Here is a 21,670-nt window from a genome sequence, read left to right as displayed (position 1 = left end):
GTTTTTCCTCTGTTTCATCCCAATTTGGGGCTCCGCAGAGCTGGGGGTAGCAATAGCTGACACGTCCCATGGTGGGGGGGGCAGCAGCCAGGGCAGAGCCCCCCCTGCCCCCTTGGCAGGGTGCTGGGCTCCCCACGCAACTTGGAGGGGGCGGATCCTCGGGGGCTCCCCTGACACGGCTGCCCCACGCACCCCATAGCCCCCCCACCCAATAGCCCCATACTCTTCCCAGTCGGGGGGCGTGGCCTGGCGGAGTGGAGGCGGAGCCTGGTGGGGAGGCGGGGCCTAGGGAGGGCGTGGTTTCGCCGGGAGGGGGTGTGGCCTGGCGCGGGGCGGGGCGGCGGGGCGCGGCGCGGCGCGGGAGGGCGGCAGCGGGGCCGCGGTGAGTGCGGGGGCCGGGCCCGGGGGGTCCCGCGGGGCCGGGGGGGCTGCGGCCGCGCTGGGGGCGAGGCGGGGGGCGGCCGGGGCGCGGGGAGCGATGCGAGGGGAGGGGTTCCGGGGAGCTGCCGGCGCTTAGGGGGCTGAGGGGGCCAGGTCCCCGGGGGCCGCTTTGGGGGGGTCTGGGGCGCTCGGGGGGGGCTGGGGGGCAGCGGCGCCCCTAGGGCGCTTTGGGGGCGTTTCGAGGGCACTTTGGGGGAATCCTGGGGGTGCAGAGGCCCAGGGGTTCCGTGGGACACTTTGGGGGTGTTTTCGAGCACTCTGGGGGTGCTTTAGGGACACTTCGGGGGAGCTGTGGGGCAGTACAGGCCCCGGGGTGCTGCGGGGCACTTTAGGGGTGTTTTCGGGACACTCTGGGAGTGTTTTGGGGAAGCAAAGGCCCAGGGGCTCCATGGGGCACTTCGGAGGTGTCATGGAGAACTTTGGGGGTGTTTTAGGGCACTTTGGGGGAGATGTGGGGCAGCGGGGGCCCAGAGGTGCCATGGGGAAGTTTGGGGCTGGGCAGGGTAGAAGCCCCGTGGGGCAGGCTGGGCGCTGTGGGGCTCAGTGGGGCAGCGTGGGGTGTGTGGAATGGCAAAGCGGGGGGGGCGTGGGGGAGACAAGGGGGCAGCATCACCCAAAGAGCCTCGGGATGGGGGGGGAGGCTAGAGGGGGGACACAGCCAGGCATGGGGGGTGTCCACCCCACACATGCTGAGTGCGTGGGGAGGGATGAGAGGCTGCCTCCCCCTGCCCTGGGGGGTCCCTGAGGTTCCGTCAAGGCATGGGGGTCCTCAGGGGCCCGAAGCACCCAGCAGCCCAGGGTGGGGGACAGGCCAAGGAGGGGGCGAGCCTTCCCTTGTCTTTTCGGGGTCGGAACGGTGGGATCTGGCTTCACTGTGCTCCGGCCGGAGCAGCTGACAGTGACGCCACCCCAGTTGCTGACTGGTTTTACTGGGCGGCTGGAGGGAGGTTTCACAGGGTGCTGGCGGCTGGCCAGGCAGCTGCCCCCCCGCCCCCCCCCAGGCGCTTGCACCCCTCGAGCGGCTGTGGGACCCTCTTGATGGCCGTGGAGGCTTGCGGGAGGGAGAAGATGGAGTCCCTTCCCACTGCTTCCCAGCTCAACTGCCGAGCGCCGTGGCAGTGTTCCCTCCGTGGCTGTGCGGGGACCCAGCTGTCCCTAGGGGCGTCCCCCTGACCCGCGTGTCCTGGGGGTGATTTAACTGGGATGAGATGCTGCACCTTGGCTGGTTGTGGCTGAGGGGGACCAAGATGTCCCTTTGGGACAGAGGCTGTGGGGGCATGGGGACCCCTGCTGCCATTTGGTGCCCTGACTCCCTCCTCTTCCTCCTTCCCACTTCAGGGGCCGGCAGAGCCGTGTTTGTGGTGCGGGGGCCCGAGCGGACCGGACGGATGGGCAGCAGCTGGCGAGGTGAGCAGAGGCCCGGGGAGTCACTCACCTTCCCACCCCGGGGGTGTCACGGGCACGATGTGACGTCACAGCGCCCGGGGATGGCATGTGCCAGTGGGGGCGATGGCGGCGGGGGGGGCTGGCTCGCCAACATCTCTCCCCTCCTGGGCACTGGCAGGCGGATTGATTTCAGGTGACAGCTCGGTGGGCGAGACCATGCGGGCAGCGGCCCCCCCATGCCGCCCGCGCCCCGTGCCAGCCACAGCAGCCATGTGCTAGATGCGATGAGGCAGCACGGGGATGGATCTGGCCCGTCGGCTGCCTCGCATCACGCAGGCGTATGGCTCCGTGGGGGCCGCGCTGGCGGGCGCCGTGGGGCAGGCAGCCCCGTGGGGCAGGCAAGTGGGCAGGCTGCCCGGGATCCTGCTCTCCGTTGGCCTCTTGGGATTCGCCTCCGGCCCTGGCATGCTTCCCATGGCGGGGGCACGCTGGGGCACAGCGTGGGGTAGGATCGCATCGCTGCTGCCCCACAGCGGCACCCCACAGCCCCTGGCACCCCTGGGCTTCTCCCTCGGGGTGCTGAGCCTGGCTGGGGGGGTGCTGGTGCTCCCCTCCTGGCTCACGTCAGTTTCATTCCTGTTCGTTTGGCATCTCCTTCTGCCTGCTTCCCTTCGGGCTGGCCCGTGCCCGCAAGATCGAGGACGGGGTCCCAGGGGCGCCCTCGTGCTCACCCGGGGATGCTGGCAGCCGGTGGGGTATGTCCGGCGGTGCCCGCAGCTCTGATACCCGGTCTCTTTTGCCTGCAGGCTGCCCGTGCGCCCCTGCCCGCCGGGGGCCCCCCCGCCATGGCCATTGTGCAGACGCTACCGGTGCCCCTCGAGGCCACCGCTGAGGGGGCCGCGCAGCTCCGTGCCGCCGCCCGCTCGCCCCACACCACCATGGGCAGCGTCAGCAGCCTCCTGCCCGGCCAGCCCCGCTACGACCGTGCCGGCCAGCCCTGCGACAGGGGCCCCCTCGCCACCTCCTTCCGCAAGCAGGAGGGGCTGCTCCGGGCCACCCCTGGGTACCCCCCGTCCCCTGAAGAGCCCCATGTAGCCGTGCACGGTGTCACTCACGCCTACGCCAATGGGGGCTTCTGCGGCGACTGGCTCGACGCCCCCTCTCCTGACAGCCCCTGCAGTGACTCGGATGAGCCCCGCGATGACCCAGCCCCGAGTGACCACCTCCGGGGGCCGCCCCCCAAGCTCGTCCCAGTCTCCGGCAAGCTGGAGGAGGTGAGAGGGGGGCTGCAGCGGGAATGAGTGGGTGCTGGGGTCTTGGCTTTGCTCTCTGTGCCACACTGGGGCTGTCAGCTTGGGCATATGAACTGGGGCCACATGGCCACATTTTTGGTGTCGCTGGGGAGGTGATATCACCTCCTTCGTGCCAGGGGTGCGTGTGGGAACCCACCTGGGCACCCCACAGATGGAGGATGGAGCAGACAGCGACTGGCCCTTGTCACCTTTTGGATGCAAAGGCATCGGGGCTGAGGGCACCCTGCTGTCACTGCCCCAGGCAGCCCCTCGGGATGGCAGCAGGTCCCCCAGCCCCCCCACGCTTGCCTCTTCCCCTGGCAGAACGTGGAGAAGACCCTGATCCGCCCCATGGCCTTCAAGCCGGTGGTGCCCAAGCTCCGGAGCACCCAGCCGGGTGCGCGGCCAGGGCTTTCGGAGAGCCAGGTGAGCCTCACCCACTTGCTGGGTGCCGAGAAGCCCGGCTCCCTGAGCTGCCGCGCCAGCACCCTCTCGGACTCGGGACGTAACTCCCTCTCCAGCCTGCCCACCTACAGCACGGGCTGCAGCCAGCACCCTGAGCCAGGTGCCCTGCCAGCCACCCCCCACGGTCCCCCCGACCCCTCGGGGGGCTGCCGCCCCTCCAACTCGGACAGCGGGCGCTCGTCCTCCAGCAAGAGCACAGGCTCGCTGAGCGGCCGTGGCCGGCCCTCCTCGGAGAGCGGCTCCTGCGGGCGCTCGCCCCTGCCTGGCGAGGAGGCCATGCTGGTGCGGGAGCTGGAGGACAAGCTGCGGGAACGGGAGGCCGAGCTGCGGCTTCTGCGTGACAGCCTGGACGAGAACGAGGTGGCCATCTGCCAGGTAAGTCCCTGTCCCCCACCCCAGCACACCTCATGTGGACATTCCCCCTTGTTTGGGGGGCAGGGACTCCCTTTGGGGACCCTCTACAGACCCTTGTATGGGGATACTTTTTTCTGTGGGTCTGGGAACAGGGGTTTTTCCTACAGGTGGGTGGTCCTATGTAGTCCCTGGAGGACCCTCGTAGGATCTGAGGGGGCGGTTGTACTGGCTGGGGTGCCTCATCTAGGGGTGCCCTTTTTTAGATGTCCCTGGGACTTCTCCCCGCTGGTGGTGGGGCTGGGGGAGCCTTACAGACTCTGGGGGTGCCAACATGGTGGGGCCAGCACATGAAGGGATGGGGGACACGAGGAGCAGGGGGCACCACTACATCACACCCCTTCCAGACCCCTCGGTTTGCGGGGGTGCGCTGTCCCTGCTCCTTGTGGGCAAGGTATGCCATCTTGGGGGGGGGCAGCAGAAGTTGGGGGGTGCCGTGCTGACCACCTCCCATGTCTCTCCCCTCCTCTCCAGGTGTACGAGGAGAAGCAGCGGCGCTGCGAGCAGGAGCTGGAGGGGCTGCGGCAGCGCTGCGCGGCCCAGGCACGGCAGGCAGCCCAGGCGGCGCAGCGAGGGCAGCAGGTCCTGCAGCTGCAGGTGCTGCAGCTGCAGCAGGAGAAGAAGCAGCTGCAGGAGGACTTTGCCCAGCTGCTGCAGGAGCGGGAGCTGCTGGAGCGTCGCTGCGCCTCCTTCCAGCGCGAGCGCACCGAGCTGGCACCCCGGCTGGAGGAGACCAAGTGGGAGGTGAGTCGCACAATGGTGCTGGGTGAGTCTGAGGGTCTCGGCTGGGGGGGTCCCAGCCAGCACCTGAGACTCTGTCACCCCCGCAGGTATGCCAGAAGTCGGGGGAGATCTCGCTGCTGAAGCAGCAGCTGAAGGAGGCGCAGGCGGAGCTGGCGCAGCGGGGCACCGAGTTGCTGGGGCTGCGGGCTCAGCTGCGGGAGGCACGGGCCCAGCTGCAGGCGGGCGAGCGGCGGGCGCAGGGGCTGCAGGAGGCCGCCCGCCTGAAGGCGCTGGAGCTGGAGGTCTGCGCCAACGAACTGCAGCGCCGCAAGAGCGAGGCCGACCTCTTCCGCGCCAAAGCCGGCCGTCTCGAGCAGGAGGTGGCGGGGCTGCGGGAAGCCGTCCGTGGGCGATGCCCCCCGCCCGGCGAGGGATGCCCCCCAACCAGTGAGGGATGCCCCCAGCCCGGCGAGGAGCCCCGGGGCAGTGTGGGGCTGCGGCAGCAGCTGGAGCAGCTGCGGGCAGAGGTGGCCCTGGAGCGGCGGCGCGGGCAGGAGCAGCGGGATGCCTTCGAGCAGGAGCGCGGCACGTGGCAGGGCGAGAAGGAGCGGGTCATCCGCTACCAGAAGCAGCTGCAGTACAGCTACATCCAGATGTACCGCCGCAACCGGCGGCTTGAGCAGCGGCTCCAGCATCTCCGGCTCCAGGGTGAGGATCCCCCGCCCGAGCCCTGCGATGCCCCTGGCCCCGACCCGCCCTTCGAAGAGATCACGGCCACCGAGATCTGAGATGCTGCCTGCCCTCACCCTGTGCTTGGAGGCCAGGGTGGGCCCTCCAGTCCTTGGGATTTTGGGAGCTGTGAGGCTGTGGGGGATCCCTGCTCTGCCCCCAGCTCTGCTGAGACTGCTGACACTGGGAGGGGGCAGAGGGGACCACAAGCACTGCCCCCTCCCCAGCATGGAGGAGTTGGGGCGAGGGTGCATGAGCACCCACCACAGCGGGGGCGTGCCCGTGAGATGTGGGGCCAGGTGGGTGCTGAGTCCTGGCCTCGGGGCCGCCCGGAGCTGGTTCCCACTGATCCTCTTAGCACCTGGGGGATTAGCGGCGCTGGCTTCAGCCAGGGTCACCTTGGGCAGGGGGAGGGCTGGCTTGTCCCTTCCCTCTCGTCCCTGCTGGCACTGTCACCCAGCCACTTCCAGAGGGGATGGCATGTGCCCTGTCCCTGCCCGTGCCAGCCTTCCCCCTGCCCCTCGTGTGTTTGTCAGGGGATTCGTTTCTGTGCCATTTTAAATAACTCTATTTTTATAGGACTTACCAAAACATATCGCCCTCTCCCAGCTCACACCCTGCCTGTCTGTGCCCCCCTCACTCCTGCCGTGGGGCAGCTTGCCCTTAGTGCCTTTCCCGTGCCCTTGCGCCTGGCACCCCTCAGATTCCCCCCCCCCCCCCCCCCGCAAAAAAAAGCCTGGCTCATGCCCCTGTGATGCCCAGCCTGCCAGGGGAGAGGGGCATGGTGCCGGGGGTGCCAGCTGGGGACACCCCGGGGGTGGCAGAGATGGGGGGCCCAGCTGGGCACCCAGGGGGCTCAAACCAAAGGAAAAGCCTGGCTGTGCCCAGTTCTGGCTTGGTCACCCCCAGCTCTGGGGGGGGATTTTTGTACTTTATTTCGGTTGTGTCCTGTTCCCAGAGCCCAGCTTGCCTGTGTACCACCCGGAAACACCAATTAAAAACGAGCCCCTGGCTGTTTTTTTTCAGGGCTGCATCCGTATCTACAGAGTGGGGTCTAGGGCTCCATGCCCCGCTCCTTCATCGCCAGCATTGTCCCCTTTCAGGTCCCGCTGCGGGCAGCTCCTCCGTGCCCATGGGACAGCTCCGGCTCTCGCACCCTCTGGCTGTGCTGAGACCAGCCACAGCTCGGTGCAGAAATGAACCATCTGGCTCCTCTAGAGCATGGGATGGCTCCTTGAAGGGGAGGTGCATTGTCACTCCGGGGGGGCTCCAGCCACCCGCACCACCAGCTCCATGGGCTCCTTGGCTTTGTTGCGGTAGGCCTGGCGGATGATGTCCACGGCGCGCTGGTGGGTGACGTTCTGCAGGCTCTCACCGTCCACCGACACCAGCTCCTGCCCAGCCTGGCCCCCACCAGAGAAGGAAGTAGGGTGAAGCTTTTGGGATGCCGGGGGGCTGCCAGCACCTAGCAGCACCGTGGGGCGGGCATGTCTGGATGCCTGCCCACCCCTTGGGGTGTGCTGTGTCCCCCTGAGGTCCCCCTGTACCTTGAGGATGCCGCTGAGGAAGGCAGCTCCCCCGGGGAAGATCTTCTCAATCTTCACCACTGGCTGTGCCCTCGACTCGATGCCACCGGAGATGCTGATCCCTGTGAGGGAGCCACAAGACCCTCACACGTGGGTAGGCTGAGACCCCTACCCACTCCGGGGCACGGCACCCTCCTCCCCGGGGAGCTGTGCCTCTGTCCTGCCCTGTTTTGGTAGATCCTACAGGGACAAGGGCATCAGACAGTGGCAGTTACTCTTCACCCCATCTAATTTTGAAGGAGTAGGTAAGGGCAGTGCTCAGGGTTTTGCCCCCTTGTCCCCTAAATGGGGTGCCCCTTGCCAAGGGGGTCCCACCCATCCCAGTGATGCTGGTGCCAGAAGAAGGGTCCCCACCCCAACCCCACCCCACTCCTGAGGTCCCACCCGTGTGCCACCCACCCAGCGAGTGCTTCAGCTTGGAGAGGGTGACGGTGAGCAGCCGGTACTCCTCCTCCTCCTCTTCCTCTCTGCCAGCATCCCCAGGGCCGTTGGTGGCCACCCCAGCCCCTGCCTCTCCCCCTGGCCCCCCAAAGAGGGGTGCAAGGGGGGGCCGTGCCCGCCGGGGCTTCCCCAGTACATCGGCCCTTCCGTCAGGCACCGACCCGGGGGGCTCCTTGTGCCAGGTGGGCCGAGGGCTGCGCGAGCGCCCACGCCCCTCGCCCGGAGGGGGCTCAGCCAGCAGCCAGTTGGGGGGCTGAGGGCTGGCGGCGGGTGGGAGGCGGCTGGTGCAGGCATAGGCATCCACTGGCACATCAGGGAGCGGGGTGTAGGTGCGGGGGTGAAGCCGGCGGGGGCTGGGGGAGGCCCGCGGCCGGGCTGGACTCGCCTGCAGCCCCCCGGCTTCCTCCGGCTCCGGGGTCCCCGCTGGCTTCAGCAGGAACCCACCTCGGTAGTCTGCAACGAGAGGGGCTCAGGGATCTGCCCCAGGACCCTACAGCTCTGCTCCCTGGGGACCCCCCACACCCAGGGATTTCCTGGCACCCCAAAGCTCTGCTCCCTAGGGATCCCCCACGCAGGGCTCCCCTAGCACCCCAAAGCCCTGCTCCCTGGGGACCCCCCCCAACCAGGGATGCCCCTTGGCAGCAAGGGCCCCAGATCTTTCTCCTCCAGGGAGCCCCAGGACCTCCAGCTCTCTCCAGGGACTCCAGATCCTCCTCCCCAAGACCCCCTGGCACCCAGGGTCCACAGATCCTGTGACTCCAAGACCTCCCAGCACCCAAGGACACCAAACCCCTCCTCCCCTGGGACTCCCTACACCCAGGCACCCCAGCTCCCTTTCTCCTCCCGCAAACTGTCCCTGCACCTGCTCCAGCCTGCACCCCCTACTCCTTCCTGGTGCCCCCCACCCCGCACGGGGCAGCCCTGAGGCCAGGCAGACCCCATGGGGTGGCACTCACCAGGCACTGGTGTGATGAGGTGTCTCTTGGGGGGGACATCGTGGTGGGCTGGGCGGAGGGCAGGCGAGCGCACTGCAGGCGGGGAGAACCACCGGTCACCCCCTACCCCGGGCTGTGTGCCCACCCCTGTCTGCTGCCCCCCTGGCCAAGGTCCCCATGAGTCCAGGCTCTACCTGAGCGGCTCTTCAGGGCGTCGAAGGCTTCCAGCTCCAGGGGCATCACCATGCTGTCGAACCGGCCCAGGTCTGTGGGGGCCACCACGCTCCTGCCCATGGCAAAATGGGGACGAGGACAGGTTGTGGCCACCTCCAGGATGGAGCGTGACCAGGGCCAGAAAGCAAGTGCAAGGCTCCAGGTCCATCCCATCCCACTGGATGGCCTGGCATCACCCACCTCACATCCCGCAGCAGCAGGACCTTCTCGGGCCGGTCCAGGATGGCCAGCAGCGGCCGCACCAGATCCTCCACGCTGCCTTCATGCAGGTACTGCAGGCACAGAAGAGGCGTCAGCCGACGGGTGCCCCCCACCCCGTGCCTCAGTTTACCTCCCAGAGCTTAATGTGGCCACGTAGCTCTGGTCGCGGCGCCCTATGGAGCCTGCCCACACCCTGCGCAGGGTGCCGTACCCGGGAGCAGTGGCGGAGCACTGCCGTCACCTCGTCGGGGCTGAGAAGGCGTGCAGCAGTGTCCTGGATGCGTGGGAGCCGGGCGTCAGGGTCGCTGCCGTTGGGCTGCAGGGAGGCGATGCCCGTGGGGCCCAGGATGCTGGTGCGCCGGCTTTTCTCTGGAGGGGATCACAGCAAGGAGAGGTGGCCAGCGGGCCAGAGACCACCCGGAGCGCTCCACACCCCCCCACGCACCCCCCAACCCCACCAGCTCGATCCACACCAGTCACAGATGCACACAGCATGGGGCCAGGTGCATGCAGAGCCTGTCCCACAGCCCCGCAACCCCAGGGCACACGGGCACCCCCGTTACCCCGCTTCAGGCTCCGGATGACAAACTTCTGCACGGCACCTACTGCAAGGGAGATGGAGAGGGGTGAGCGCCCGCAGGGGCCAGCAGCGTCGCCGCCCATCACTAAAATTGCGTGCTTGAGGACCCCCCCCCTTCCACACTTCCCCCTCATGCCCGGGGTGCCGTAACAGTGGTGTGGTGCCAGACCAGTCCCAGATTGGGTCCCTTGCCACCCTGTCCCCCAGCCCGGTACCTCTGTCCCCATCGGGGCGTCCCGGGGACTTGGCGCGTGCCCGGCGGTCAGCGACGGGGGGCTCCTGGCTGGGGGGGGCCCAGCTCTGGCTGGTGGCACGGCCCCCTTTGAAGAAGAGGTTGACGAGGGTCTTGGAGCGGTGCAGCCCCGGAGGTGCTCCCTGTGCCGCTCGTCCCTCTGGCTTCTCCTTCTTCCGCTTCTCCTCTGGGGACAGAGGTGGGGTGAGGGGGGTTAGTTGGAGTGGAGGGGCCAGGGCATGCCACCTCAAATGGTGTTTGGGGACTGGGAAGGGGGCTGGGCTAAGAACCTGGGGCGAGATGGGCTACTAGGGGGCACTGACTGGAAGAGAAACCTGCTGCAGGGTGCAGGGCGTCTCCATGGGCTGTGGGGCTGGGTTTGGGTGCCCTGCAAGCCCTGAGGACAGGACTGGGGCTATGCAGGGCTATAGGAGGCTCAGGGCTGGTGGCCAGGGGTCCCTATGGGGTGGAGGCTATAGGATGCCCAAGCGAGGGACAGGCTCCACATGGAGCAGGGGCTGAGCTGTGGGACAGTCCAGGCTGGGGGTGCAGGGTTGGAGAGGGACCCGAGCTGGTACTGACCCCCACACGTGGGGCCGTGCCCCGGTGCCTACCGGCGACGGTGAGGTCGCTCTGGGAGCGCGTGATGGGCTGCCGGGGCCGGCTCAGCGCCAACAGCAGCGCCGTCTTGGGCGAGTGGGTGAAGGTCCGGCGCGGGTGGGTGCCCGGGGGCTCGCGGGCACTGTGGCCCCGGATGGCCGTGTCCCGCAGCAGCTCGGGTGGCCGCACCGTGCGCCGTGTCTCTGGCAGCCCCTCAGCAGCCGGCTCGGTCTGCATGGCCCGTTCGGCACGTTCCCGTGCCCAGCTCCGCCGGGGCCCGTCCTCCGTGGAGATGGCCACATCCACAGTGCGGGCAGGGGGCCCAGGGGTGGCCGTCCCCAGCCCATTCACCGCTCCCGGAGCCGGCCCCGAGGAGTAGGAGGAGATGGAGGAGCTGGTCTCCGAGGTCTGAGACAGCTGCTGCAGCTGCCCGTTGGTCACTGCAAAGGGACGGCAGGGACACAGGGTGACGCGTTGTGGGGCCATGGGGAGCTCTGCATCCCCACTGAGGATAGGGGGCATGGGGGGACCCACAGGGTCATGGAGACTGGGGTGGCTGCTGGCCATTGCAAAAGGATCTTCATGTTCCCTGCAGGAATGGGGACAGGTGGGACCCTGCAGGACCACGGGGCAGCTGGCCACAGCACAGGGTTCTCCATGTCCCCTATAAGAATGGGGGACAGGTGGGACCCTGTGAAGCCATGGGGATGCAGAGTGTGGCACAGGGAGCTTCATGCCCTCTCCAAGGCCATGGGACCCCATGCAACATGGACCTTCTCCCTCCCCACCAGGGCTGGATGCCCCTTGCATGGGGGTCCCAGCCCCTCTGCACCCAAGCCCGGTGTCCCCTCTGGCACCCGCGCGGCACTGCCCTTACAGCGACTGAGCCAGCAGTATTCGGCCACCATCTCCTTGTAGGCAGGGAACCGGCCGGTCTCCTAGGCACAGGGGGAGAGGACATGGGGGTCAGCATGTGCCGGCCGCCCCAGGCGAACCCGATCCAGTGCCAGCCATGAATAATGCATCCCCCCCTCCTCCCACCTGCCTGAAACCCAACCAGCCAGCGGCCCGCACCAGCCCCACAGGCGCCGGCCCGAGCTGGGGCAGCGTCAGCGTGGGGGGACACCGTCCCCCCCTCCGCCTCGCTCAGGGGTCCCGCGGGGCCAGGCATGGGTACCTTGATGGTGAGCATGATGTGGGTCTGCCCCTTGAGCACCTCCACTGCCTTGCTATGGCTTATGTCTTCGAACTTGACTCCGTTGGCTGCAAGGACTTGGTCTCCCACCCGAATGCCGTTCTGCTCCGCCAGCCCTCCGGGGTCCACCCTAGGGGAGCAGGAGCGGGGACAGGATGGGGCCCAGCACTCGCTGGAGCCCTGCTCCTGCCCCATGCTTCTGCTCAGGTGGCCCCGTGGTGATGCCCCCAGACTTGTGAGGGGGGGGGGGGGCTCAGCCACGGAGGGGGTGCCAAGCCCCAGCATGGGCACAGTGGGGATTGGGGTGCCACATTCCCCTCGAAACCCCCGGGGCAGCCGTACTTGGAGACGTAGATGCCGAGGCCGAACTCCCTGCCGCCACGGATGTTGAAGCCCAGGCAGTAGTCGTCGGAGGTGGTGTAGAGGTGGACGATGCGCCGCAGCCCATCCTCGGAGCCACTCTCCGACGGCGTCGAGCCGCTTTTCTCCACCACCAGGCGCCTGTTCACCACATCCACCCTGGGGCACAGGCACGGCATTAGAGGGGGGCTCAGGGCTCCGGCTCTTGTCCTCCGGCAGGATGGAGCCATTGGTGTCACCCAGAGAAGAGGGGTGGGGATGGGGGATGGTGAGGATGGGGCTGCTCCGGACCTCCCTATCCCATCCTGGGTCCCACCCCGGGCTCTCCCCACCTTTGTCAGAGACCTCCGATGTCCCCCAGCCTGGGGGTCTCTCAGCTCTAGGATCCTCCCTGCACCCCAGCATCCCCTACTGAGCCTCCCCAGAGCTTTGGGATGGTGATGTGGGGGACACCCTGCTCACCACGCTGTCTTCTCCTTGGAGAACTTGATGCCTGGCACACGGCCCATCCGCCGGACCACCATGCGGAGACGGTTGTTGCCGGTCAGGACCTTGACAGCGCTGCTCATGGTGATGTTCTCCAGGCTCACGCTGTTCACCTCCGTGATCTTGTCACCAACACACAGCCCAGCCTGCTCTGTGAGGGACACATGGCTTGGCTGGGCGCCTGACCTGACACCGAGGCCCTTCTTCGGCATCCCCTCCCTGAACGTGTCCCCAGCCTCATCCATGGGATCAGAGGCAGGGATGTCTGGCAATTGCACCGAGGACATGGGGAGTTTGTCACCTCGCTGTGGTTTGGGGATGGAGCTTAGAGCCATCAGCATGGGGCTACCCACTCCTGTCCCCTGCCCTTCTCTCACTGCCAGAGGCAGCCGAGATCAAACGGTGGCTTGCCCCACCGCGAAGGGTGGCATCGTCACTGCGGCACCATGTCACCGGGGGCTCCCCGAGAGGGTCCTGCTGGCATGCACCAAGCCCCATCGGCGTCCCTCGCTCTGTCCCGCTTACCGGCAGCGCTGCCCTCCTCCACTTTGCTGACGAAGATGCCCAGCCCGTGCTCGGAGCCACCGCGGACGCTGAAGCCCAGCTTGCCATCCACGCTCTTCTCCACCGTGATGGCGTTGATGATGTCACTCTCGTTGCTGCTGGCTGCAGGGACGGAGGACAGGACGTGTCACCTGGGTCAGGTGCAAGCGATGGGGTGGGGGTGTCTCTCTTACTGGGGACGTCCCCAGCCCCACGACAACTCTCCCTGTCCTCAGACTCATCCGGACCCCCCATGCCATGCAGATGGGCAGGGGGCCTGGGACACCCTGCGCACCTTCGATGGGGGCGTTGATGAGGATGACGCGGCCCATGGGGGAGGCAGTGCGGCTGCCGCGGGTGGCCCCGTTGAGCAGGCGGCTCTGCTTGCTGAGGAGGCAGCGGGGAGCCAGGCTGGCCTCGCTGCTGGAGCTCCGCGACCGGCTGCCCGCCGTCATCCCCGACAGCGTCGCCTCCCAGCCCTGGGCCATGGTGGCGCTGGGCACCCCGGCGTCCCGGCGTTTGGGTCGGGGCTGGCCGTGTCCTCACGGGGCCGGGGCTGCCCGCCGGCCGGGGGGGGACATGGCATAGTCCAGCAGCACATGCCCGGGCTCGGGCACGGCTCCCTCTTAGCGGCGCGACGCCAGGGTCGGCTGGTGCGGGCGCTCGGTGCTGGCAGGACGGGTCCTGGGTGCAGCGGCACAACCTGGAGGGGGACAAGAAACTTTGTGAGCCCCTCTCCAGCCCTGTCCCCTCTATGCCACCCCGGGGGCCAGACTGCTGCAGGGTCCTGGGTACCAGAGGGCACAGGTACCCTGCCCTGGGGCAAGGATGCTGGGGTGCAAAGGGGCTTTGCCTGGCAGCATAAATCTGGAATAGGGGGTGTAAAGGGGCTTTACCCGGCGGTGTAAATCCGGGATATGGGGTGCAAAGGGGCTTTACCCAGCGGCATAAATCCGGAAAGGCTCTGGAGAGGGGAGGCGGGGACCTCAGCTTTACACCGGCGAGCAGGATCTGGCCTCCCCCGGACGCCCCCCCCCCCCCGGGATTTACACAGCCGGGAGCTGCCCCCCCCCCCGGAGCACTTCCTGTGGGGATTTTCCAGGTGTGGGTGAAACGCCACGATGCCGCCCCCCCCCGCCCCCGCTTCCCCCCGCCCCGCTCGCCCCAGCCTGACCCCGATAAATAAGCGATGGCCCCGGCCAGGGGGACACGCCGAGATGTGTGTGTCCCCCCCCCAGCATCAATCCGTGATGACCCCTCCCAAAAGGGACGCCGGGGACCCCCCTGCCGCCCCCTTCCCCGCCCCATGCCCTCCTCACCTGTCCCCATGGTGCCACCTGCGAAAGAGACACCCGGCAGCGCGGGGGGGACCGAAGGGCCGGGGGGGGCGGCCTCGCCTCCCGCTCCCCCCGCCCGCGGGGATTGGCTGCCCCGGCGGGACCGGCGCGGCCATCGGTCGCGGGAGCTGTCAATCAAGATCGGCCAGGGCTGGCCTTGCAGCGCGGAGGTGGCGGGGGAGCCCCGTGTGCGTGTGTGTGTCCCCACGGCCACGGCGTGGTGGGGCTCGGGGGGCGTGGGGCCAGGGATGCGGTGCTCCCCCACCCCGAGCCCGTCCCTTAGCGCAGGGGACACAGGGGAAACTGAGGCACGGCCAGGGGAGGGGGAGTGCGTGTTCGCCCCCAGCTCACCCCGGTGATGCAAGCCAGTGTCCACCCGTGTCCCCCTCCCCGCGGGGCATCGCCTGCACCCCGGGCTGGCCGTGACCCCCCCGGCGGGGCCCGGCGCCGCCAGCGCGAACCTGACACCGCGGCGGTTTCAGGTGATGCGCGGCAGGCGGCGGGGGCGGGGACCGGGGCGGGGGGGTCCCCCTACACCCACGGCGCGCCGCGGGGCAGCCCCCCGGGGGTACGCCGACACCGGGCGGGGGGGCAGCGCCGGGGGCAGGGGCCGGGGGGGCACGGGGGCTGCGGGGACACTCACGTGCATCCACACACACATACACCCCATGCACCCACACGACCACGGCATGCGTGTTTATACCCCTGCGCGCCCACACGCGTGCAAGCTCAGCCGTGCGCGCACACTCACAGGCACCCGCGGAGGGCCGCTGCACGCGCAGCCGAGCACACGCGTGTACGCAGCCCCGCTCGCGCACACGCACAGCTCCGCACACGCGTGGGACCGTGCGCACCGCCCTACGCGCAAGCAGGCGCCCGCTTCGTCAGAGGCGCTGCCCCGCGCCCACTCGCACGCAGCTGCCGTGGCACGCGTGATCACTAACGCGACACCCGCGGGAGCCCGCGGATACGCACGGCTGGAACGGGGACACCCTCGTGCGCGCGGCCACGCGCGGAAACACGCACGTGAAAACACACGCGAGCACCCGGGCGAGCGGAAGCCGACGCGAACGCACACGCACGGACACAGCCGCGCACGTGACCGCACACCCACGTGAGCGCACGCGGGCGCACCCACGCCAGCGCGCGCGCGAGCCCACGCGCGAGCCGTCCCGCGCACCCGCGCGCGCGGTGAGCGGGTGGGGGCAGAAGCCGCGTGCGGCCGGGCACGTACCGCCCTCCCCCCGCAGCCGGCCCGCTCCCGCGCGGCCCTCGCCCGGCTCCGGCCCCCCCAACGCCGCGGGCCGCTCCCCCCCCACCCCGGTGACGGCGCCGGACGTCAGCGCGCGGGGCGGGAGCGTGGCGGCGGCGGCGGCGCGGGGACGGCGGGCGCTGCCCGGGAAGCCGTGAGTGCGGGGGGCGACCCTGGCCCGGGGCCTGGTGGTGGAGGGGGGGTCACGCGTGGGGGGAGGGATGCTCGGCCTGGGGTGGGGGGAGCAGAGCCCCGCTTCTCGCGGGGAAGGGCCGGCGTGGAAATGGGGCCGTGCCGTGTGTTTCGGTGCCTTCCCGTGGGCGGGTGGGGGAAGGGTTATTCCTCCTTCCCGTGCCCTTCCTCTCCCCACCCGTGACTGGCAGCAGCGCTACCCCACGGCGGCGAGTCTCCATCCCCCCACGCGTGGCCGGGGTGCATTGCTGGGGTGAGGCAGCCCAAATTGTTCTGGTGGCTGGTGCAAGCCGGGTTGGGGGGCTCCCCACTGACAGGTTGCGGGGTGCCTGGGGGGGTCACTCCACCTGGGAGCTGCCTTGTCTGTTGGGTGGGCTTGGGGGTCCCCGCTCAGCCCCATTGCAGAGGGGTTCCCTGTGTCCATCCCCCCCCACCGTGTCCTCCCGGGCTGTGGGAGCTGCAGAGCAGGGGAGGGGGATGCACAGGCCCCACATCCCACTTAACCGCCCCCACGCCACCCCCCCGCAGAAGATGCCACCATCCCTCCCTGCCACCATCAACATCCGTGAGCCCCGCTGGGACCAGGGCACCTTCCAGGGTCGGGCCAAGCACTTCTTCACCGTGACTGACCCCCGAAACCTGCTGCTCTCGGGGGCCGCGCTGGAGGAAGCCCGGCGGGTGGTGGAGGACTACAGGTACCCGGGGTTGGGAGGGGTGGGGGGGACACACAGATACCCCCAGCACTGCTCCCGGGCAGGATACAGAACAGGAGCGATGTTACCCCCCCCACCCAGCCAAAGCCAGCCCCCTCCCCAAATTACCTGGCTGATTCTGGCAGGGCGGGCACGGTACCCCCAGGACTGACGGAGGAGCAGCTTTGGCGGGCGAAGTACATCTACGATTCGGCTTTCCACCCTGACACGGGTGAGAAGATGCTCCTCATCGGGCGCATGTCCGCCCAGGTCCCCATGAACATGACCATCACCGGTTGCATGTTGACCTTCTACAGGTACCCATCATTTCCTCGCCCCCGGGCCAGGAGGGTGCCCAGGGTGGGGGGAACCCCGCCCGGGCACCCTCCTGGCCCTGGGACAAGGAGGGGGCACATGCCCTGTGCCTTAGGAGCGTGGGTGGCATCCCCCAGTGCTACCAGTGCTCTTTCTGGTAAGGACGACGCCGGCTGTGGTTTTCTGGCAGTGGGTCAATCAGTCCTTCAACGCCATTGTCAACTACACCAACCGCAGCGGGGATGCACCCATCACCCCCAGGTAAGCATCTCTCTGACCCGGGGAGGGGTTCCTGAAGGTACCCTGAGAATGCTGAGGTGGCGGGGGGGTTGGTGAGGATGCTGGTTTATGGTCCCTTCCCGCTCTTGGCAGGCAGCTGGGGACAGCCTATGCGAGTGCCACCACAGGGGCGGTTGTCACAGCGCTGGGGCTCAAAGCGCTCACCAAGGTAAGGTGACCCCTTGGCTGTCGCTGGACCCTCCCCGTGGGGTCTCCACCCCATCATCTGGGAGAAAATAGAGGAAAGGGATTTTCTGGGGGGCAGCCCCTCTCCCAGCGACAGCTCTGGAATTCGTCTGTCCCCCCAGCCCTGCTCTGTCCCCAACTGGATCCCCCCAGGGCTGGGAGGGGACATGGGATCCCCTGCACCCCCCCCAGACTGTGTGGCTTTCACCAACTGGGAGTTGCAGGGGAGGGGGGAGAAGTTTTCCCTGGTGGGGTTGGACACCCCAGGGTCTTGCAGGGGGACGGTGGCAGAACCCCAGGGACAGCCAGACCCTCTGCGTGACATCCTCTCTGCTTGCCCAACTCCAGCACTTGCCAGCCATCGTCGGCCGGTACGTGCCTTTCGCCGCCGTGGCTGCTGCCAACTGCATCAACATCCCGCTGATGAGGCAGAGGTGAGCCCCTGGGCTTGGGACAGGGTGCTTGGGCTCGTGTCAGGGTTCACCGAGGTGGTGGGGGGGCCTGGGCTTGCAGGGGCCCTGCTGGCATCCCTTACCTTGGCATGTTGGTTTTGAGGGTACAGGCACCTCATTGCGTCCCAGGGGGCTGTCGGTTAAACTGGCTGTGAACCTCCCATCCCCGTCCAGCCCTGTTGAGCGCCCCCAAGTGTGAATGCGGGTCTAGCTGAGACCTCCCCCGACTTATTACACAGGCAGTGGATGGGGAGTACAGGAGGATGAGACGTGCCCCTCTGTAGTGTCCCTGCCCTGTCCCTTGATCCCCACACCCATGCACCGTGCGGCCCCATCACCCCCGCTCTCCCTGCAGAGAGCTGAAGCTGGGGATCCCTGTCACGGATGAGAACGGGAACCGCCTGGGCGAGTCCACGGCCGCAGCCCAGAAGGCCATTTTCCAGGTGGTGGTGTCCCGCATCGGCATGGCGGTCCCAGCCATGGGTAAGTGTCTCCTCCTCTGCCCTTGTCTGAGGACTGCAGCCAGCCCCTGGCAGTGTGGGTCGGGGTCCCACAGCTGGCAGGGGCCTGTGAGCGCTGGGAGCTCATCTTCCTCTCCTCTGCCCCAGCCATCCCCCCAGTGATCATGAACGCGCTGGAGAAGAGAGCTTTCCTGAAGGTACTGGTGGTCCTGGGATGGGAGGGTGGGCTGGCACCCCTCGGGGCTGGCACCTCGTTGGGGAGCAGACACCCTCCTGCCCCATCTGCCCCACTGACCGCAGCCTCTCCCTGTCTCCGCAGCGGTACCCGTACCTGAACGCTCCTCTGCAGGTCGGCCTGGTGGGACTCTGGTACGTCATCCTCTGCTGAAGGGGCATTGCCACCCCGGGCGCAGACTGAGCCCGGGTACGGGGGACAGTGCTGCTCGGCGGTCTGCCTGGCAGGGGGGGCGAGACCCATCCCACAGCTCCTGGGGAGGGCAGGTGGAGCTTGGCCAGGCTGGTGCCCCCCCAGGGAAATGGGATGGGATGGGGTGTCAGGTCCTGGGACAAGGAGCTGTTTTGCTCTGTCTTGCCATCTCTACAGCCTGCCATGGGCTCCTGCTCAGCGTGGCTGTTCCTCCACGCTGATGGGGTCAGGCTTTGCCCCCCTTTGGAAGCCAAATGCCGGGTCTGGAGTTTGGAGGAGGCGTCATCTGACCCCTTCCCCAGCTGAGCAGCCGGCACGACTCTGGGCTGCCTCCTTGCTGCTCTGCAGCCCAGCTCCTCCTCTCCATGTCTTTCCCTTGCAGCCTGGTGTTCGCCACCCCGCTGTGCTGTGCGCTCTTCCCACAGAAAAGGTAAGGCCGAGCACCTCGCCCGTGTGTGCAGCCCCGTGGGGCAGGGCACAGGCTGTACATGGAGGGAGCGTGGGGTCCTTGTGCTCTCTGACTCCCAAAAGATGATTTGACTCCTTTGAGCTGTCAGAGGCTTCAAACTGTGTGTGCGCAAGTCCCTGTGCATACACGCTGGGCTGTGGGATGGGGTGCAGGTGGGGAAGGGGTGGCAGCGGGCGGTTTCCCAACCCGAGACCCCAGTGGGCATCCCCCCTCCATCCCCTGCGTCCATGTCTCCTTGGCAGCTCGATGCCCGTGAGGCGCCTGGAGCCTGAAGTCCAAGCTCGGATCCAGGAGAAAGACCCGCAGCTGGAGACTGTCTACTTCAACAAAGGGCTCTGAACGGGGGTCCCGGCACAGCCGAGACGCGCCACGGAGCCGCTTGGGCCGGCACATTGCTGAGCTTCGCCCCTCGGATCCCCTCGGGGCCGCCGCAGCTTTCCCTTGGCCGTCGTGAGTCCTTAGGTCCCAGGTGCTCGGTCCCATTTTGTGGGAAGCCCACAGCTGTCCAGCACCGCGCTGAACCCCATCCCTGCGCCTGGGCTCAGCCCTGCTCTGGGGACCTCTTGGCTGGCACCCCGCTGCGTTTCTCCGCTGCTCGCCCTGTGTGCCCGTAGCTGTGTGCAGGGCATGGGGTGGGGAGCGTGGGCAGCGGCACCAGGGACCTTGTGAGCGGGGATGTGGGATGGGGGAGAAAATGGTGCTCCCCAGCTTTAGGAGGCAGCAGACAATCACAGCGATTGGGGGTTGAACCCCTCTGCAGGCACCCCACCTTCCCCAGCAGTTGAGCAGCTGGTGCCTGGGGATGGCAGAGCAGCTTTCGGAGAGGAAGCCCCCCCAAAATACCCGTGGGTGAGCGATTATCAAGCACACACGGTGGCTCGAACCCGAGGGGGAGCTCTCCCAGCCCGGGTGTGCGCTCTCTGCTCACGCTCTGCTCTGCTCTGGGCTGCTCCGGGGATTTAATCTGGCTTCCCGCTCCTTCCGTCCCCAGAGCAAATGGCACATTTTAATCCCGGCAGAGTCTCCCTTTTTCCTTCTCGTTTCAACGCCATCTCCATTCAGGGCTGGGCTCCCCCCAAGGGGTCTCTCTACCCCCTCCTGGAGTGCTTGCTTTCGGGTGGACTGTCTCAAATAGCTTTAAGCGCACCGTGGTTTCCTCTAGTTCTTTTTGATATACATACAACGCACCTATACATTACCAAATAATAAAGGCGGGTCGTTTGTACAAAACCAAAAGCCAAGAGAAGCGTGTCAGTTGCTGGTTTGTGTGTGGTGGAAAGGGGCTGCCGTCAGGGTGAGGATGGGGGGAGGTTGGCTGCCAGGGTGTCCCTGATTCCGGGCTCTGCTCCCCGTTTTCCAGCCCGCTGCCTTTGCCGCCGCTCCAGCCGGCTCGCTGTGCGGTTAAGCTCATCCAGCTGTCAGGAGGGCTTTTTTTAGCATGCTCTGCTTTGCGACACGCGGAGGGCTCTGCTAAGCTGCTGCCCTGGATGCTGCTGATTTGGAGTGTCTCCCCCGGCTCTGCCCACGCTCCCACCCCCTCTCACAGCCCGCTCACAGGACGCTCAGCTTCAGTCCTGGGCCTGTGCCGGCCTCTCCGGCGAGGATATTTTTATCCCGCTCTCTATGCCTGGCTATCGGAGAGCACGTCGCTGCTGTCGTGGAACCCTGGCAAGGCTGCGGGCAGCAGCTGTGTCACCCACAGGCCAGGGCAGTCAGAAGTGACGGATGTCCACGCAGGGAGAGGAAGGATGGAGGCAACCATGCTCCGCAGAGCTCCAGTGCCAAGCCGGGATGGAGGAGTGAGAGTCGGCCCAGAGCCACCCCGTGCCGTAGCTTCCCCAATGGGCAGGGGCTAGCAGAGATGCCCCCCCTCCAAGCAGGACACCTGCACCCAGCAGCCACCTAGGATGGGGGAGCAGATTGGGACAGGCGCATCAGCGATCTGTCCCCCTCCTTCTGCTGGCCCCGGCATATTGCAAATATCTCCCCTGAGCCAGCCATTGGCGGCTTATAAATAATGCAGCCCCTCGCCGCGCAATAAGGGCTTGTCAGTAGCTATTCTGCTCTCATAAATTAAAGATGAAAAGGTACAAGGCTCTTGCCAGAAAAATGAAGACAAATTTTTAATAGCTTGCCAAGACACAGGGAGATGGAGCGCTCGGGAAAAATGAATTACGTTTTTATTATGTGTTTTATTGTGGAGTAATTGAACGGGATTAGATGAGAATACAATATATTTCCAGGGCAGTGCAAAGAAAACAAAAATAATGATGACACCTGCCCCCCCAACCACCCACACCAGCCTGTGTGGGGACGCCCTCCATGCTTACGCCGGCTGGGAGCTGACCCTGAGCTGCTGGTGGCTGCGAGAGGCAGAGGTGGGGATGGGAGTGACACTGGAGGGGACAGGGGACACAGAGGCTCAGGGTGGCTGAATCTGGCTGGATGGCTGGGCAGGGTCTGGGCTCACCCCAAGAGCCCCCAGAGCTGTGGGCCTGGGGTGCAGGGCAAGGTGGCACAGCAGCGCTCGGCCACACAGAGCCACTGAGTGTCTTTCACCTGTCCCTGTTCCCCAGCCGCTTTTATCCCATCCCTGAGATCCCCTTTGGTCTGTATCCTGCCTACACAAGCTGGCACTGGTAGGCTGAGACCTGACAAACTCGGGTCTGGTGGGGAGCAGATCTGGGGTGCTGTCCTCTCCTGGAGCTGGCAGCACTGCTGTGAGCCCACGGACTCAGTAGGCTGGGAGAGTCCTGTCCCTATGGGTC

The 21,670-nt window shown here is 67.2% G+C and overlaps 3 protein-coding genes across 7 annotated transcripts; 2 read left to right on the top strand and 1 right to left on the bottom strand.

The window, feature by feature from the left end:
- Positions 1 to 362: 362 nt before the first annotated feature.
- Positions 363 to 6,470, top strand: LZTS2 (leucine zipper tumor suppressor 2). The gene is made up of 6 exons (XM_086752095.1): positions 363 to 382; positions 1,780 to 1,848; positions 2,634 to 3,101; positions 3,444 to 3,959; positions 4,470 to 4,739; positions 4,826 to 6,470. The coding sequence occupies exons 3-6, from the start codon at positions 2,673 to 2,675 to the stop codon at positions 5,504 to 5,506; spliced, it is 1,896 nt and encodes a 631-aa protein (XP_086608221.1). The 5' UTR covers positions 363 to 382; positions 1,780 to 1,848; positions 2,634 to 2,672; the 3' UTR covers positions 5,507 to 6,470.
- Positions 6,336 to 15,435, bottom strand: PDZD7 (PDZ domain containing 7). 4 transcript variants are annotated; one of them, XM_086752090.1, is made up of 18 exons: positions 14,160 to 14,662; positions 13,737 to 13,804; positions 13,136 to 13,543; positions 12,823 to 12,963; positions 12,274 to 12,448; positions 11,794 to 11,970; positions 11,434 to 11,581; positions 11,134 to 11,194; positions 10,271 to 10,696; positions 9,640 to 9,843; positions 9,408 to 9,449; positions 9,056 to 9,213; positions 8,824 to 8,915; positions 8,604 to 8,695; positions 8,431 to 8,502; positions 7,433 to 7,927; positions 6,995 to 7,095; positions 6,336 to 6,850 (listed from the first exon to the last, which is right to left on the bottom strand). In XM_086752090.1, exons 3-18 carry the CDS (start codon positions 13,326 to 13,328, stop codon positions 6,701 to 6,703), a joined length of 2,727 nt encoding a protein of 908 aa, XP_086608216.1. In that variant the 5' UTR covers positions 13,329 to 13,543; positions 13,737 to 13,804; positions 14,160 to 14,662; the 3' UTR covers positions 6,336 to 6,700. The 4 variants fall into 4 exon arrangements, with proteins under 4 accessions (XP_086608216.1, XP_086608217.1, XP_086608215.1 ...); XM_086752091.1 differs by lacking the exons at positions 13,737 to 13,804; positions 14,160 to 14,662 and adding an exon at positions 15,412 to 15,435; XM_086752089.1 differs by lacking the exon at positions 13,737 to 13,804.
- On the top strand, positions 15,022 to 20,138 carry SFXN3 (sideroflexin 3). Of its 2 annotated transcripts, none has more exons than XM_086752097.1 (11): positions 15,022 to 15,291; positions 16,150 to 16,316; positions 16,460 to 16,630; positions 16,791 to 16,889; positions 17,001 to 17,076; positions 17,442 to 17,527; positions 17,901 to 18,028; positions 18,154 to 18,203; positions 18,326 to 18,375; positions 18,816 to 18,863; positions 19,145 to 20,138. In XM_086752097.1, exons 2-11 carry the CDS (start codon positions 16,153 to 16,155, stop codon positions 19,239 to 19,241), a joined length of 969 nt encoding a protein of 322 aa, XP_086608223.1. In that variant the 5' UTR covers positions 15,022 to 15,291; positions 16,150 to 16,152; the 3' UTR covers positions 19,242 to 20,138. The 2 variants fall into 2 exon arrangements, with proteins under 2 accessions (XP_086608223.1, XP_086608222.1); XM_086752096.1 differs by lacking the exon at positions 15,022 to 15,291 and adding an exon at positions 15,445 to 15,583.
- Positions 20,139 to 21,670: the final 1,532 nt, after the last annotated feature.

Source organism: Chlamydotis macqueenii, chromosome 7, assembly GCF_036417535.1.
Source record: "Chlamydotis macqueenii isolate bChlMac1 chromosome 7, bChlMac1.mat, whole genome shotgun sequence".
Lineage (NCBI taxonomy): Eukaryota > Metazoa > Chordata > Aves > Otidiformes > Otididae > Chlamydotis > Chlamydotis macqueenii.
The sequence above is the reverse complement of the archived record's forward strand: the minus strand, read 5'-3'. Positions and strand labels throughout refer to the sequence as shown.

Excerpts from the sequence above, each read along its gene's own strand:
- LZTS2 (XM_086752095.1), top strand. The coding sequence starts at position 2,673 with ATGGCCATTGTGCAGACGCTACCGGTGCCCCTCGAGGCCACCGCTGAG. Across the intron at positions 3,102-3,443 it reads TCTCCGGCAAGCTGGAGGAG|AACGTGGAGAAGACCCTGAT; the intron begins GTGAGAGGGGGG and ends TTCCCCTGGCAG. Across the intron at positions 4,740-4,825 it reads TGGAGGAGACCAAGTGGGAG|GTATGCCAGAAGTCGGGGGA; the intron begins GTGAGTCGCACA and ends TCACCCCCGCAG.
- PDZD7 (XM_086752091.1), bottom strand. The coding sequence starts at position 13,328 with ATGGCCCAGGGCTGGGAGGCGACGCTGTCGGGGATGACGGCGGGCAGC. Across the intron at positions 11,971-12,273 it reads TCCAAGGAGAAGACAGCGTG|GGTGGATGTGGTGAACAGGC; the intron begins GTGAGCAGGGTG and ends CCTGTGCCCCAG. Across the intron at positions 6,851-6,994 it reads TCCTCAGCGGCATCCTCAAG|GCTGGGCAGGAGCTGGTGTC; the intron begins GTACAGGGGGAC and ends GGTGGGGGCCAG.
- SFXN3 (XM_086752097.1), top strand. The coding sequence starts at position 16,153 with ATGCCACCATCCCTCCCTGCCACCATCAACATCCGTGAGCCCCGCTGG. Across the intron at positions 16,890-17,000 it reads GATGCACCCATCACCCCCAG|GCAGCTGGGGACAGCCTATG; the intron begins GTAAGCATCTCT and ends CGCTCTTGGCAG. Across the intron at positions 17,528-17,900 it reads ATCCCGCTGATGAGGCAGAG|AGAGCTGAAGCTGGGGATCC; the intron begins GTGAGCCCCTGG and ends CTCTCCCTGCAG.